This window comes from Ochlerotatus camptorhynchus, unplaced genomic scaffold (genome assembly GCF_037179485.1).
Source record: "Ochlerotatus camptorhynchus isolate MF236.1 unplaced genomic scaffold, CSIRO-AGI_Acam_v1.1 ptg000198l, whole genome shotgun sequence".
NCBI lineage: Eukaryota > Metazoa > Arthropoda > Insecta > Diptera > Culicidae > Ochlerotatus > Ochlerotatus camptorhynchus.
The window spans coordinates 90,109-107,542 of NW_027040688.1; the positions used below are offsets into that span (position 1 = coordinate 90,109).

At 41.9% G+C, this 17,434-nt stretch overlaps 1 protein-coding gene across 1 annotated transcript; it reads right to left on the reverse strand.

Annotated features, from left to right (window-relative positions):
* Window positions 1-8,720: 8,720 nt before the first annotated feature.
* Window positions 8,721-15,547, reverse strand: LOC135702809 (vitamin K-dependent protein C-like; the record flags this gene model as incomplete). The annotated part of the gene is made up of 5 exons (XM_065223849.1): window positions 8,721-9,139; window positions 9,200-9,393; window positions 9,454-9,646; window positions 14,333-14,348; window positions 15,533-15,547. Coding segments are annotated over 5 exons (825 nt in total), but the record flags the coding sequence as incomplete, so codon positions are not given.
* Between the last annotated feature and the right edge of the window lie 1,887 nt (window positions 15,548-17,434).

Sequence of the window (17,434 nt, forward strand, 5' to 3'; positions counted from 1 at the left end):
AGCTAGTGCGGGTGATGAATAACATCCGAAGTAACAAAGCTGTATCCAAGTCCACAGCCATGGCCTTGTTAGACGTCGAAAAGGCGTTTGACAATGTCTGGCACGACGGACTTATATACAAGCTTTGTAACTCCAACTTTCCACCATACCTTGTGAAAATCACCCGTAACTATCTCCAGCAAAGGTCGTTCAGGGTGTCGTTGAATAGTTCCCTTTCGGGACAATTTCCGATCCCAGCAGGTGTTCCGCAAGGGAGTCTGCTGGGACCACTGCTTTACAGCATCTACACGTCGGACATCCCTCCTCTAGGAGACGGTTGCGTGTTCTTTCTGTTTGCAGATGACACCGCGATAGCCGTCAAGGGTAGGATGCCTCGTGAAATTACGAACAAGCTCCAACGATGCCTTGACACCTTTACTGATTATGCCACCACGTGGAAAATCAAAATCAACGCCTCGAAAACCCAAGCGATCATGTTCCTTCACAGACAATCATTAAAACTTAAACCGTCTCCCTCCTGTACCGTAATAATGGATGGTACAAGGGTCGAGTGGTCCACTGATGTTACTTATCTCGGGATGTTGTTCGATGAGAAGCTCCTGTTCCGCTCGCACATAGAGAAAACCCTAGTTAAGTGCTCCGCCTTGGTTAGGTGTTTGTATCCGCTCATTTGCCGCAGATCCCGCCTCTCAAGGCAAAACAAACTGGCTGTTTACAAACAGATCATAGCCCCCGCGATTTTCTATGCCGCCCCGGTGTGGGAATCGTGCGCTCAGACCCACAGGAACAAAATCCAGGTTGCACAGAATAGAGTGTTGAGGATGATCCTAGATCGTCCATTCGACACAAGAATAGCAGACCTCCATCAAGAGGCAGAAATTCCCAAAGTAGATTTCAAAATTGATGATATGACAACTAAATTTATTCAAAAATGCAATATTTCTGAACATGCTTTAATAAGCAATTTGTACATAGTAGGTTAAGTGTATATAGTAGAGTAGGTTAGTTTTAAGCTGTCAATAGTAGTATTAAGTAGTTTCTCTTCAAATTCTAAAAACAAAACAAACCAATCCCACCAAGTTGGTCGACCGTGTACTAAGTCTAGGACTAATTCTGTAAAACAAATTTTGAATTTTGCCCATACCTAAAGATGAAGAAAGCAATTAAATCACTTAGTAAAAATTTATATGGTAATCGTCCAAGTTAAACTAAAATAAAGATCATTTAAACTAAACCTAAAGAAGTCATTCTTGTAACGAACTTTGAAGCAGACGTACTAGCAGCAGTAACAGCAGTAGCAATAACAGTAGCAGCGGCAACAATTCAGGTAGCGAGAAACCAATTGCTTTCGTGTAGCCGTGATAAAGGCTGGAAACCTCTGTCCGGTTACGACAGTATCCAGTTTGTGTCTTAACAGTAGCAACCCTTATTTCAGTGCGTTTAGATGCGTCGTTTCAAGCAGTGAAAAGCATCCTCAAAATTGCTCATAAACTTAGAAGTGAAACTCTTGTTAAATTTGTGGGACCTGAATGTGAAGTTATCACTGGAGCTCGTCTTCCGACAATACGGCAAAGCTACCTTTTACTACCAGCATCGATCCGCAAGGCTTCCGGTCAGATTGAGTGCTAGAAATACCGCTAAACAGGTGTTGTGTTTCTGGCTGAAATCAAAAATACCGGTAGTTCAGGAAATTCACTGTATTAAGAAAATTGAAACACTGCATACCGAGTTGTTTGCAATTTGAAAAAAAAAAAATATGAAACGGGCAAATAGCAAAGCACAAATAAAACGTGAATCCCTTTTTAAAACCAAGCTTGACGACTTGTTTGACATTGCAAAGAGCATGGCAATACCGGAAATGGAACGAAGCGCCCAGCAAGAAACGGATCCTGGTGTAAGACAGGCAATTCTCGAAGACATAGCATTTCTGAAGGATCAGAAAGATGGCCAACGACGCGTAGGTTCCATTGCTGGCATCGATGGGGTTCTTGCTACCAAAATGCAGAAGAAGGTGGCAACAGTGAAGCGTAAAGAAGAGAGGAAAAAGCTCTTGGCAGAACGTCGAAGAAAAAGTGAAAATAAGTTGACAACTGGTAATATTCAGTTTCTTTGCTTGATTACAGTGCAGTAAATTTATTTCATTATAGCCGACTTCGTAGAACTCGACCTATCCGATGATGAGCCTGACGATGCAGACAAGCGTGTGGAGCAACGCTCATGATTATTGTTGAATTTTGTAACCCCAGAATTATCCCAGGCTCTTGATGCAGCAAAAGTCAGCACAGATTCTGCCACAGTTATTCTGGCAGCAGCTGCAAAATCGTTTGAGGTTGATCTAGGGAATACTAACATCAACCGTTCCACTATGCATCGATTGCGTGAGAAATACCGGTCTGAATCGTCCTTGAAATTGATGGAGAATTTCAGTCCCGATGAAATCCTTACAGTTCACTGGGACGGTAAAGTGGTGAGTTCTTTGATAGGGAAGGAACTGGTCGATCGCCAAGCAGTTCTTGTGACAGGAAAAAGCACGACACAGCTTCTTGGCGTTCCATTTGTTGGAAGAGGGACAGGAAAAGCCATCGGAGAAGGTGTTGTGGAATTCATGAAAGTTTGGAACTTAACTGATCGAATTAAAGCTATTTCCTTTGACACCACCAGTGTCAATACACGTATTTATGATATCTTTCTAACTTTATTTCCAACACTAGGTCAGTTGCTTAAGTCGTTACCTTCCTTTTTTGCTACTTAATGATTTTCAAACACGGTTACTAATTAAAGGCTGGAAGAACGGTGCAGCTTCGTGGATAGAGCGCCAACTTGAGGTGAACCCAAGGGGTGGTCACTCTACACACTTGTTTTGCGCCGACTTTTTTCTCAGTGTACCTAAGTGTGCCGCAGCCTAGGCCACAGTTGTACCGGCAGTGCCAAGAAGTCATTGAACTGACTTTTGATTGCTTGTGAATAATGCCTTGTTTGGCAACCCGGTATTTAACAGCTCTTGTTTTTGTTTTGTTTTTCAATGTTTTCAAAAACGACATGGACTCCAGTTGGTACTACACACTGGATGCATCCGTCTCCAAGGATGCCTGCAACGGACGAGCTCCGTTGCTACACGATCCTTCTATCTTCGGCGGAAGGCCGACCCCGCACAACGAACGTCAATCATTAGTCAACCAACTCCTCTGGGAGCCGGCGGAGGAAACGGATTTGCACCGAATTTTTCACCGCCCGAGCATCATCCGTCGAAAAACTGGAAACCAACACCGGCCGGAACACACGTCGGACTGATGAAGGACGCACCGCTGACACGAAACGGACGAGCCAATTTTCCAAGCAAAACTACTTGTCAGAGTCCACCAACCCCTACACCCTGCCGGACAGTTCGATCAGCTTCAAGGTCTACAGCGCCTCCAAAACAATCGCTTCCCAGGCCAGCAAAAATCGTATTCTCCACTTCTTCAATACCCCACCCGTATGCCGTCCGATGATCTGCTGCTGACTGCATTCACCACCAAGGACTGCCACCCGTCGCAAGTGCGAATGTTCCCGCTGAAATCGGAAAGTTTCTCCTCCGGATTGGTCGAGCTCCCGAGCGTAGCCCTGACGGTGAACACCATCATGAAGTGCAACCACAGCGCGATCGATCACAAATGCACAGAACTCCCGTTTATAATGAAGCTGTTAGTTGGAAGTGTAAAAAGGCAGGAGTAAAAATAATTTGTTGAACTATTTGAGATTTTGCCAAGACGGTCCTCCACCATTATATGTTGGACGATGGAATGATTGGTGTAGCAGCTATCGCCATGGATGTATTCGAGCAGTTCGAATGGTCGGATGGTATAGTTTTTGTTTGGTTGTTGACTTTCTGATTAAAACTCAAGCACCGCTTGTCGTGACCGGCCCAAGTTTTCCAGCGTCGGCCACGGCTACACGAATTAGCGATGCAGCTCCCACGGGTGCGGCTGCTTCCAATGCTGCTGCTGCTTTAGTTGCTGCTGCTGCTGTTCCTTCTGCTGGTCCGTTTTCTCTAAAATTCGTAAAAAGACGGACCAGCAGCCGCAGCCGTGGGAGTTGAATCGCTAGTTCGTGTAGGCATGGCCGGAAACCTCGGTCAGGTCAAGATACCGCTGTTAGCTGTTCTTTGTCTGGGGGCAAATGTGGATGCGACTGCTGTCGCGGGTGTAACGATTTTGAGAATCCATGGCGAGACTTGGTGGAGATTCACGGTTGTTTTGAAAATAATTTGACTAGGAGTGGCAACATAAATAACATTTTGACACATGCGCACTGCGCAGGCGCAGAAAAAAATCAGTGTTGCCAGTAACTTTAAAGATCATTAAAATTGTAACCATGGGTGCCAAACAACGCCAATGACTGCACCCGGGTGTGCCCAAGTTTGATTTTGGTACACTGTGTAGAGTGACCAACCCCTTGGATGAACCTTCTATCCCAAGTAACATTGCAGGTTTTATCGCGGTGTATAGCATTCTACAATTCTAAATCATGGTCTTCAGAACCCTCATAAAACCAAAATTGTTACTTGGGATGGCTACCCTGTAGGCACCATATTTTAGAGCTAGCCCTAGAAAGTGTCTTCTATACCATCATGGGGCCGACAAGCGGACCTGACATTATTATATTCAAGCAATTTCAAAGCCACTGGAAGTCAATAGATAAGGAATAATACAAAGTTCCGCTGACATCCGAATTACCACATTTTTTGAGAAATCGCATAACTCAAATTGCAAGCTTCGCGGAACACAACATGATTGTGAGTATTTTATCATAACTCATATATACTGATATTTCGTAGCTTGGACAGGCGAGGGATGATTACCATGAGTTTCTGGAACTTACAATCATTTTTTTGGGCAAAGTTCCTCCAAGAAGAATTTTTTTCCTTGCACCTGGACCTGTGCAGACTGCGCGCTGGATGGCACGGGCTATCTACAGTCTAAAGATGTATCTCTTCAGGGCGCAGTTTCATCTCCACAAAGACCCGGCCGGATTGCGCTTTCATAGTTGGAGTGTATGTGGAAGCGTGGTTTTCCGCACCCTTCGCTGCATCTGCTCATCACAGTGATCTCAAGTTTATAGCGGATCTTAAGGAATTCGAAAGTTTCAATCTAGATGCTGCTGGTGCTGCGCAAAGAAAATTTTCAGGCCATTTCTGGTATCTAAGTGAAGAACTAATTGATCTCTCTGTGTTTGACACTGGCTTATCTTCCGAAGAACGAGAGAAGCTTGTCCAATCCATTCGAACAAGGCAAGGCAATGATGATCCGACAAAGAAATGGAATATTCTTCTCACTGAGTGAGTGCAATTTCGCTGGACCAGCTGGCAACTACCAATACTGTGGAATTTTTTAGAGTATTGGGGATTGATATCAGCTTCTTCCAGTAAGTGAATGGAGTACTAATAAGGAATACCAAAAAGGAGAAGAAATCGTTACTCGGCTTCAAGTGGTAAACGAGCACGCAGAGAGAGAGAGAGCAATCAAATTGATGCAGGATTATAACAGAAATGTGACAAAAAAGAAAAAGACTTCCAGAATCTGCTGTTAAATGTGGAAGATTTGCGAATAACTTCCAAATAAACAAAAAAACAACACTACAAAACTTTGTTAATAAGTAAAATAAATTAATTGGATTGCCTTCATTACTTTGCTTTAATCCACTTTTGAAATAACGACTATATTGAACCAAAACACATTAAATGGAAAACATATCGCTTAAAACCTACAAAAAATTAATTATTATGCATATACACTATGTTTTGAAAAAGTTGCTTACACCAAATGAGATCAATCTGACGTTCCATGATCTGTTTGAGGAATACCCACAAACGATGTATTTTTACCTATAACGCATACACTACGGAAGCGTGCTTGACGAGCCACACTGGCAACAAAGGGAAGCGACAGCACACCAAGCCGGAAAATTAAACCTCCGCCCCCTGGGAAGTGATCAGAACTTGAATTCTAAAACTGGTCGTGCGACACTGTACATTTCATCAGCTATAGCACTGTGAAATGATCAATCCATTGGCGGCAACATTGTACTGTTGCTTCCACAGTTCACCACATCTAGAAGACTTGTTCCGGTAAGAGACGAGAAATCAAACAAAACTAACTCTGGATTTAGCGAGATAGCCAATCAACATAGGAATGCAACGAATTGACGGTAACTAGGTAAACTAGTAAAGGAACTTACTAGTGTCACTTCACGGTGAAAACGAAATGAAGTGATCACTTGTCACTCACGGTGAAGTGATTGCCGTATAAAGCAAATGGGAATCACTTCACCGTGAGTGATAAGTTGTCATTTCATCGGTAATAAGGGCGAATATTTTATTTTTAGAACCACGCTTAGACACAACCGGACATGTTCCGAAAGTTCCCGAAAAAGTGGTCAGATCTTGAAAAGTGTCAACACCGGGCATGCAACATAGCAAACTGCTACTCCATTGGCTACCTCGTCAACAACATTCGACCATATTCAGGCTTGTTCTGGAAACCCCTGGGGGGGGGGACAGAACTTGAATTGTACGAAATTGGATCAGGTGAGATTTTAAACTGCATCAGTATTCAATGACTATGATTAAATATTTTCACCAATATATGATTAATTGAATGCTGGTGCAGTTTGATGTGTCGCATGACTGATTTTGGAGCTCTTCATCTTCTGGACACTTCTCTGGGGCCATCCGCATTAAATATGGAACATGTCGTGATGCTGGGATTACCTATAGGGGAGAACAGTACATAACGCACCCCCGGGGTAAGACGCACTTTTTCATTTTATTTTGAGTTTTTCTTGGAATTTTTAATCCAATTCTAGGATTTATCATGCAGGATTTTGAGTTCAGATGCTATGCTAGAAGTGCTGCTCGATAAGACAACAAAAAAGTTACGTAAAAGCCATGAAAAACACAAATGAAAGTCAGCTGGTGCGTTCTACCCAGGGGGTGCGTTGTATACCATTCTCCCCTACCTAACACATAACTGATCATTTGGATTAACCTAGACTGAGAAAGCCATGAAAAATAAATCTCCCCACATACCAGTCGAACAACCTAATAAAAGTGGTTATAAAGACTCAATATTTCCACCAATGCATTTTTCATTGAACTGTGATGCTTGGTTGTTTTGGTACTTTCGAAGTTTTGGCCACTTACCCAGGGGTACCATAAACCTACTAAAGTATTTTCAAGGCAACTCAAAAGGATTTAATTAACAATACCTTTCAAAATCATGAAGTTTAATACCTACATTGAAAGCGCTGAGGAAAAACATACTATACTATACTTTTTCGGAACAAATTCCACGCAAATTGTCATTACATAGGTGTCTATGGACTGATTTATTATCTTCGACCTGACCCTAATTTTTGAGGAAAATGTAATAGGGGAATTTACGTATTTTCGTCAATCTAAGCAGCGTCCGAACTTCTATTAGCGATTTTTCAGCGTCACACACATACATGACAGGTTTGTTTGTTGACATTTATCTGCTGCTTGCTGTTCTACCAATTCCAATCGACAGAATTGATCAAAACGGGTTGAACATGTTTTTACAACGCTCTAAACTTCTCAGGTGAGAGTGACTATTGTCGGCAGTCTCTTTTTCTTCGGCACCCTTTCCATTTGCGTGTTAACCAGCTGTTCTATTATCGGCAACTCGAAATCAGCCGTATTTTGTAGTATGTATATTTCATTTAAAGAAAAATATGGTATAACAGGAATTGACAGTCGTAAAAATGTAATCAGATTGAAGCTGAAAAGGTAAGGAATCGGCTTAATACATTCAGCGAAGAGTTTTGATGGGAAAATACAGTGAAATAAACGTTTCAATTTCGGTTGCCGAAAACAGTCAATGGGTGCCGAAGCCATAATTTACCCTACCTATTTCATGCTTTCAATCTACATACAACTCAAAATTATGAGAAACAGAAAAATTGCACAATTTGCATAATCTCAGCTCCCACGCCGAACTATTGAACATCACCCTTTATTCTTGATTAAATTAAGTACTGAAGGATGGATCGGTCGTCCAGAGCCGTGGTAAGAGAAATACCTGTAAACTGCAAAATTTGAATTCTCAAACATCTCATTTTTTTTCTTTGAAAACCAACTTTCGTCGCATCCCTTGTCTTCCACACATTTTGAGGAATTCCCTCAAACCTGTTATTTTGTCACATGAAATCATCACATTTAGCTGCGAACTCCAACTAGGAAGCGATTGCGTTGAAACATGCATGGTAACAGCGAATGAAAATTGATCGATTCAATGCGATTAGTGGTTTCTGCGAATAACGGAGTTTGTGTTTGCCGCAACAGTACGTGGTAGTATCTCGTAAGGATTACGAGAACGGAGCAACTTAATTCCTGTTGTGTAGCAAATTTTACATGTAAAGTACTGTTGACTTAGAGCATTGTGTTTTCTATTCGTCAGATGAACAGATGAAACGGTAAAGTTACAGAATGGTGATTCACAAATTCACATAGCAAAGACTTTATGTTTATGCATAACTCACCTTTCCATTTAGCTTTGCTTGTTGGAATTCAACCTGTATTAAGTAATTATATAAAAATATGTACCCCAAGCTAAGACGAGCTTTGCTCAGTTCGTATTAAAAGGTTCTTGGGAAGTCTCACAATATCTCAATATATTGGGTAAATATCTTTTGTTGTGCAAATGTGTTTCTTAAAAGCTACGAAAAATGGTACTTTATTTCAATTTATCAATTATCCAATCTAGATAGTGAGAAACTTTGGTATACACACCGGGTGTTCTTAGCTCACCACATGATTGCTGTCCCCATGCAACAATTCCGTGAATAATGATCGATTGCCTTCCGAAATACTGCAGGGGCCCACCGGAATCCCCTTTGCAGTTGTCCGCATCATCGCTACCACCTCCGGCGCAAACTTGGCTTTCATGCACCGTGGCGGCATCAGTCAGATGTGTAAGAGATCGTCTGCATTGATTTGGCTCAACAATTGGTACGTTGGCATAACGCAATTCTTTGGATCTTCCGTTCCCGTGTTCGGTGAAGCCCCAACCGGATACTATCATTTTTTTAGGTAATGTCTTTGGCAAAATCTCCGGTAATGGAAGGCAAATAGGCCGCACATCTGTAAAGTGAAAAAAAAAATGATAAATTTTTCTGCTTTAAAAACGGATTTAGTACTTACTGTCATTAAACTGTGCTGGTCTGGCGAGCTTGACCAAAGCAATGTCATTTATTTTTCCACTGGGGCTGTAGAGTTCATGCTTGATGAACTTAGCCACTTGGATATCCTGATACGGATCAGCACAGTCTTCCTCACCCTCAGCGTTATTGCAATCTATCTCTTTGGATAGGTCCGTTTCTCCAACACGCACAAATCTATAAAGGTATTTGATCGACGATAAGAAAAGCAATGATGAACAAGTTAGGTCTACATACTCTGTAAATCGGCTGCAGTGGGCCGCTGTAAGGACAAAACTCTCTGCTATCAGGCTACCTCCACAATGGAACTTTCCTTCTATATCTCCGAGCAATGTCATCCAAGGAAATTGAAACACCTCGGCTATCTGTCCATGAGCGATGCGTTGCTGGCTGCTTTTACCGCATATGTTAAGGTTTAACAGGTCACGACCTGATTTACCACCCGGAGGTTTCGAATTCCAAACGTTGATTCTGGACACCTGTTTCGGTTTGCAGCAGAACTTGTAGATCTGCAATATGAAGGCAATTTAAGCTATGAAATGACCTGCTTACAAAGAGTATACACTAGCATGGGTCAAGATGGCATGGTTGCTTATAGTGGATTAGGTCCACATTCAGGGTTGCTTCCACTCACTTGCTATAAAAAAATATATATTTAGGAATTATGCAATCATTAGATGTTATAATGTTATTTTGTACTAGTAAGTAACAAGAAGAGGGTGAAAGGTATGTGTTTGACTCATAAAACCTGTCAATTTCGCTTTCAGAGCGTCACAATAAGCGATCTTAAGTAAAATCGCAGATTGTGACGCACTGAAAGCAATATTGACAGATTTTATGTGTCAAACATATATTTCATGACTTCTTCTTGTAACTTACAAGTACTAATTAGCATTATACTATATCATGATTTCATAATTCCAAAAAAACATGTTTTTATAGCAAGTGAGTGGAAGTAACCCTGTCCGCATTAGCTGTGCCAAATTTCAACAAGTTAGTAGGGAACCATGTATGGGAAAGGAAATATTCTCGTAATATCTACATATAGCTCAATTATGATCATACACTGAGGCTAATAAACTTAAGAATTCCATAAGAACCACACCACCACCACATTTTTCGTCGAAAGGATTTATTATGGAAATCAGGGTTGCTTCTACTCACTTGCTATAAAAAAAACATATGTTCCGGAATTATGCAATCATTAGATGATATAATGATATGTTGTTCTTGTAAGTAACGAGGAGAGGGTTAAAGTATGTGTTTGACTCATGAAACCTGTCAATTTCGCTTTCAGAGCGACACAATAAGCGATCTTATGATTCGTGAGCGTTCACTCAGAGTGAGCACTCACGAGTCGTAAAATCGCTGAAGCAATATTGACAGATTTTAAATGTCAAACACATACTTTACGTCCTCATCTTCTAACTTACAAGTACTAACTATCACTATACCATCTCATGATTTCATAATTCTGAAAAACATTTTTATATAGCAAGTGAATGGAAGTAACCATTGGAAATCATAAGTTTGACCTATGAAACATAATTCATAAGTCAAAATCAAGGTTGCTGATCATCGCAAAGAAGCTTCACTCGCTACGTTTGTTCTTTGCAACTGCGTAGTAGCAGCAGTGAAAATACGATTCAACCGTCTAGCCCGATCGGTTATGCGAATGGAGTCATTCGGATCATTCCGTCTCTTCCATCTTCCTCGTCATTCGCTGAGTTACCACTGATATAGATCAGTGCACGGTCCCTAACCTCACTTTTTGCTCCCTATCATTTTGCTTCTGAGTAAAAGAGATAGCAACGAATGGGAGCCAAAACAAACCACCCAAAACTGTCAAAACTTACGGGTGAGAGAAGAGTGCGGCAAATCTTCGTGAACTGATCAATACATTTACCCAAGCGTCACTCACTCTCAAGTTTGTAGCTGCGCGATTCAGAGAAGCATTCTTCGGGAACGATTCTGTTCGGTAGCGAATCACCTAATTTTACATTCTTCATGAAGAATATGTGCTGTTTATTCTTCATGAACGGGTAAGTATAGGAACAAAAAAAAAGCTTTGGTGGCTGCCAGTATCGAAAGGCGCGCTTGATTTGATATGACGCTATTTAATACAGGAATCCCCAGAAGAGTGCTTTTTCTTGACAGTCCTCAAACCATTCGCACTGATTTTTTGTAGATGACTTGTTAATGATCGACTCTGAACTCAAACAAAAAATCAGCTTGGTTGGTTAGAAGGCAGCTGAGAAATAACGGCAACACTCTTCGGGGGATGACTTTATATGAAACCGAGCAATTGAATTATGCAACATGAAACAGATTTATGCGGAATCATACCAACCACCGTGTATATGGCGGGATCCCTGTAATGTTAAATAGCTGCAATTAATATTCTTGTGTCAATCAGAAAGGAACCTGGAACATATAAAAAGTTTTAAGGTCAATTCACATATGCACGGGAAAACGGGAACGGAACGGGATTTGCGTTGATAAGAGAGAGAAAAAGCGCCCGTCCCCGTTTCACAGTTCATATATGAATATACCATTAATCGGATTTAATTGGAAGTTGAAGAGCGTTCAAACTAATTTGTGAGCCAGTTGATTTTTAGCCAAACATATTACCGTAACGTCACCATTCACCGCTCATGCTCCATTCACCACTCATTGCATACGTATTATCATTATGTATATCCAACTACAACAAATATCAATAGCTTTAAGTGGCGCCAGTGGTGTAGTGGTAAGCGTGACTGCCTCTCACTTCAAAGGGCCTGGGTTCAATCTCAGTCGGCACCGTCGGTATTTTCTGAGGGATAACATCTCGGAAGGTAAGTAAAGCCGTTGGTCCCCGGTCCATGAGTTTGATGGGTCGATAGGTAGGGTCAAAGTGAGGGAGCTGCCTCCCTGGCGTCGGTAGCATTGATACTTAATACGGAAAATATATCGACGGAAAACAAATCAAATTGAAAAAAAAAACAATAGAACAATAACAATAGCATAATTACAAAAACAATAGCATAATTACACAATTACAATTACAACAGTATCATTAAACATCATTTGCTATAGTGTGCAAGTTACGAGAAGAATAATAAAAAGAATTATACAATGTGTGGTGAAAGGAGACACGTGAGCGATGGATGGCAACCTTACGGTATATTGGAAAAATTTTTTCACTTTTTTTTTTTTTTTATCTAGTTCGTTTATTTGGGAGGCTCAATCGCGTTAGCTTTACGGAGCCGATAATTCATTGTTCACTGTGTGTAACAAAATTCACTTAATTCTATGTCTAGTAGGAGTTGGGCCGATTACTCGCGGCTTACTCGAGGTTAGAAGGGTACATTTTCGAAGGATAGGATCAGGGGAGGAGCTTGGGGTAGGGTTTCGTTGTCTCATCAGAGCGTTGTCGCCAGTATGAACGGTAGTGCTGTTCTAGCTTCGTCCGGAGTTCGACCGGCTATGGTGGGTGACCAGTGGGCGACGATGAGACTCATCGAGACGGGGGGACAAGACAAACAAAAACTAATAAAGAGTGACAAAAGACAAAAGGAATTAAATTCTTATACTAGACATTTGAAGAAAAACATAAACGGACTGCATATAGCAGAGATCACGGGTTGCCAACACGTCTCTGATAGGAACATAGGGTTGTCTTCCTTGGGCCTCGAGGGTATTCAAAAGTCGCTCTCTGGCGGCGTCATTATCCGTACATTGCCAAACTGCGTGTTCGATGTCATCGTAACCGTTTCCACACCGACAGATGTTGCTGTCCACGAGGTTTATTCTATTGAGATGAGCATCTAGCGAGTAGTGGTTGGACATAAGTCTACTCATCACGCGAATGAAGTCACGACTTAAGCCCAAGCCTTTAAACCACGCTCTCGAAGAAACATTAGGAATAATTGAATGTAACCACCGTCCAAGATTTCCAGTGTCCCAATCGGTTTGCCAACTCGAAAAGGTACTCTGACGCACTAAATGGTAAAATTCATCGTGTGAAATTTGCCTGTCATACAATTCGCCTTCCTGCGCGCCCACCTTTGCGAGAGAGTCCGCCTTCTCATTGCCTGGGATTGAGCAATGTGAGGGGACCCATACAAAGGTAATCATATATGATCTTTCGACCAGCACACACATCTGCTCCCTTACCTTTGAAAGGAAATAAGATGAGTGCCTACCTTGTTTCATCGACCGAATAGCCTCAATCGAACTGAGACTATCCGAGAAGATGAAGTAATGGTCTGTGGGCATATTGGAAATCATCCCCAATGCGAAGTTGATTGCTGCCAGCTCAGCAACAAAAACGGAACAAGGTTCCTGAAGTTTGCGGAAGGCGCTAGAGTTTTCATTGAAGACACCGAAGCCAGTGGATCCATTGAGACGGGACCCGTCTGTAAAATATCTTTTCATGCAATTGACTTGTTGGTACTTTTCAGTAAAAATACGTGGGATAATAATAGGTCGAAGTTGATCGGGAATCCCATGAGTTGCTTGTTTCATGGTCAGATCATATTCAATTGAGGAACTGCGATTGGTGAAGTGAACACGGTCTGGAGTATAACAAGGAAGACACATATCTGATGATATGTAGTGGTGGTAGATTCTCATAAATCGAGATTGTGTGTTCAACCCAAGAATTTCTTCAAAATTAGCAATTATAAGTGTGTTCGTCACTCCGCATTTGATTAGTATTCTGAGAGAGAGCTCCCAGAAACGGTTCTGGAGGGGTGTTACTCCTGCCAGAACCTCGAGACTCATGTTATGCGTTGAGTGCATACAGCCTAGAGCAATACGCAGACAACGATATTGAATTCGTTCCAATTTTATAAGGTGACTTTTTCTTGCCGAGAGAAAGCAGAAAGAGCCGTACTCTAGAACAGAGAGAATAGTTGTTTTATAAAGCGTTATGAGGTCTCCCGGATGAGCACCCCACCATGTGCCGCAAATTGAACGGAGAAAGTTGATCCTCTGCTGACATTTTTGCTTCAAATACGTAATATGGGTATTCCAAGTGCATTTTGAATCAAACCAGACCCCAAGGTACTTGAAAGACAATGATTGGGTAATGTTTCTGCCCAAAAGATTAAGCTGCATTTGGGCTGGGTACCGCTTTCGAGTAAACACTACCAGTTCAGTTTTCTGCGGCGAGAATTCGATCCCTAGATTCATAGCCCAAGAAGACAAGTTATCTAAGGAATTTTGCAATGGTCCTTGCAAGTCCACGGCATGTGGACCTCTTACGGAAACCACACCGTCATCTGCAAGTTGTCTTAGCGTGCATTGTTCTGCCAAACAGTTGTCGATATCTTTGACGTAAAAGTTATAAAGAAGAGGGCTGAGACATGAGCCTTGGGGCAGGCCCATGTAGCTAATTCTGGAAGTTGTCAGTTGTCCAAGGGAAAAGTTCATTTGCTTTTCTGACAACAAATTGTACAAGAAATTATTTAAAATTCCAGAAAGTCCACATCTGTGCAGATTGTCTGACAGAATTTCAATGGAAACTGAATCAAAAGCCCCCTTAATGTCCAAGAATACTGAAGCCAATTGCTCCTTGTGTGCAAAGGCCAGTTGAATATCTGTGGAAAGCAGCGCTAGACAATCGTTTGTTCCTTTGCTCTTGCGGAACCCAAACTGTGTATTTGATAGCAAGTTATTTGATTCGACCCAGTGATCGAGTCTCCGAAGGATCATTTTCTCCAACAATTTCCTAATGCACGAAAGCATAGCAATCGGACGGTATGAGTTATGGTCAGACGCTGATTTGCCAGGTTTTTTAATGGCTATTACTTTGACCTGTCTCCATTCAGGCGGTACAATGTTGTTTTCTAGCAAGGAATTGAATAAATCTAGCAAGCGTCTTTTAGCGATATCTGGGAGATTTTTCAGAAGATTGAATTTAATCATATCGCTTCCCGGTGAGGAGTTGTTCGATGAAAGAAGAGCCATAGAGAAATCCAGCATTGAGAATGGTCTATCCAGAGAGCCGCCGCTAGGAGACGCTTCTCGAAGAATATTTTGTGCTGGAACTGAGTCCGGACAGACCTTTTTAGCGAAATCGAATATCCATCGGTTGGAGTATTCTTCACTCTCATTGAAAGATGAGCGGTTACGCATGTTGCGAGCCACCCTCCACAAGGTGTTCATTGAGGTTTCTCGTGAGAGTCCCTCGACGAAATTGCGCCAATAACCGCGTTTTTTTGCTTTGATTAATTGTTTCAGCTTTGTCTCAAGCTTTGAATATTCCTCGAAGTAAGTGGAGGTTTTGTGTCTACGAAAAGCTTTGAAAGCATCAGATTTTTCTACATACAATTTTGTGCATTCTTCGTCCCAACCAGGTGTGGCTGGTCTCCTTTTAAAGGGTGCACTTGGAACTTTTCTTTTTTGTGCTTCCAGTGAGCTTTTGTAAATCAAATCGGCTAGGAATCGATATTCTTCCAATGGTGGAAGCGCATCTATTGATTCGACACCGATTGTCACCGCCGTTGCATATTTCTGCCAGTCGATGTTCCTTGTAAGATCAAATGGAACCCGAGATGGTTCTGCAGAGTGAGGGCCACACTTTATTGAAATGATGATTGGCAAATGATCGCTACCATGGGGATCATTGATAACCTTCCACTGACAATCCAATGATAGCGATCTTGAACACAAAGATAGGTCGAGTCGGCTTTCTCGAGCCGGAGGTTTTGCTATACGTGTCGCTTCACCAGTGTTCAAAATAGTCAAATTGAAATCGTCACATAAATCGTAAAAAATAGCCGCTCTATTGTCGTCATATAGATCGCCCCACCCAGTACCATGGGAGTTCATATCACCCAGAATTAATACTGGGGATGGAAGAATCGAAACTAGATTCCAGAGTTGACTACGGCTAATGGAGGTTCTTGGTGGAACGTATACTGAAGCTATGCAAAGATCTTTGTTCTTCACATTTATTTGGCAAGCAACGATTTCGACGCCGGATAGAGCAGGAAGGGAAATTTTGTAGAAAGGGTAGCACTTTTTGATCCCTAAAAGTACTCCTCCATAAGAATCGTCTCTATCCAGGCGTATAATGTTAAAATCGTGGAAGTTGAGTTCTTTATCGGATGAAAGCCATGTTTCACAGAGAGCAAATATATCACAATCAGAATTGTGAAGTAAAAATTTGAACGAGTCTAGTTTAGGCACTAGACTACGGCAGTTCCACTGTAGCACAGTGATCATATCTTCAACCTCGTTCGACGAATTATCCATCGAAAGATATGATTGATGCAAGGAGGGGCCATGAAACAGTCAATTGCTTAAGATATGATTCTAACGTTGGAAGCAAGGCAGAAACTAAGCTTCTTAGAGGGTCTTGTATGTTGAACATGTTTAATATGAATTCCACAATGTCCGAAAAAGCTAGCAAACCTCGTTCGGACTTGGATTTCTTTTGAGAAGTTTGAGGAGCAGCTTTTTTATTTTTTTTATCTTTGTTGGGCAATGGCGGAAAATTCTTGCTGCATCCAGGGATTGGATCAACAGGAGCCTTCGGTTTTGTTTTTTCATCCCCATTACCCTGGGAATTTGGCAATCGTCTGGAGGTGACTTTAGTTTTCTTACGGCGCACTTTCGGGGAGGGGCATTTTCTTTTTGAGGAACCGTCTATTTTTGAAGGTGCGTGTACCACCGTAGAATCACCTTCATCCGATGAGTCAGAGTCCGATTCTTCAGCTGACAAAATCGAAAATTGGTTTGCATCTTGGACGGCTGATGCAGCCTTCACCATTTGCGCATAAGTCTGCTTGGAGCGTCCAGAGATTGAACGCTGCACTTTATCGGAGTGCTGCTTGTACATCGGGCACTCCTGCAAGGGGTGAGGATTCTCGCCACAGTAAGCGCATTTTACTGATTCTTTGTGGCAAGAATCCTCTTTGTGGTTTTCACCACATTTGCCACAACGAGTTTTGTTGCCGCAATGGCTGGCCGAGTGTCCCAGCCTTTTGCAGTTGGTACAATTATATACCCTCTGTACAAACAACCGCACCGGAAAAAAAGCACCATCAATTTTAACAAAGTTTGGGAGAACTGAACCTGCGAAAGTCACCCGGAACGAGTCTGAATGTTTATAAACTTTTTTACCGTCTAGCAAAGATGCTGAATGCAGTTGCCTTACATCCAGTATCTTCACTAGCGCGGTAGCGAATGTCGAGTTTTTAAAAGTTCCCGAGGCATGTTTCAAGTC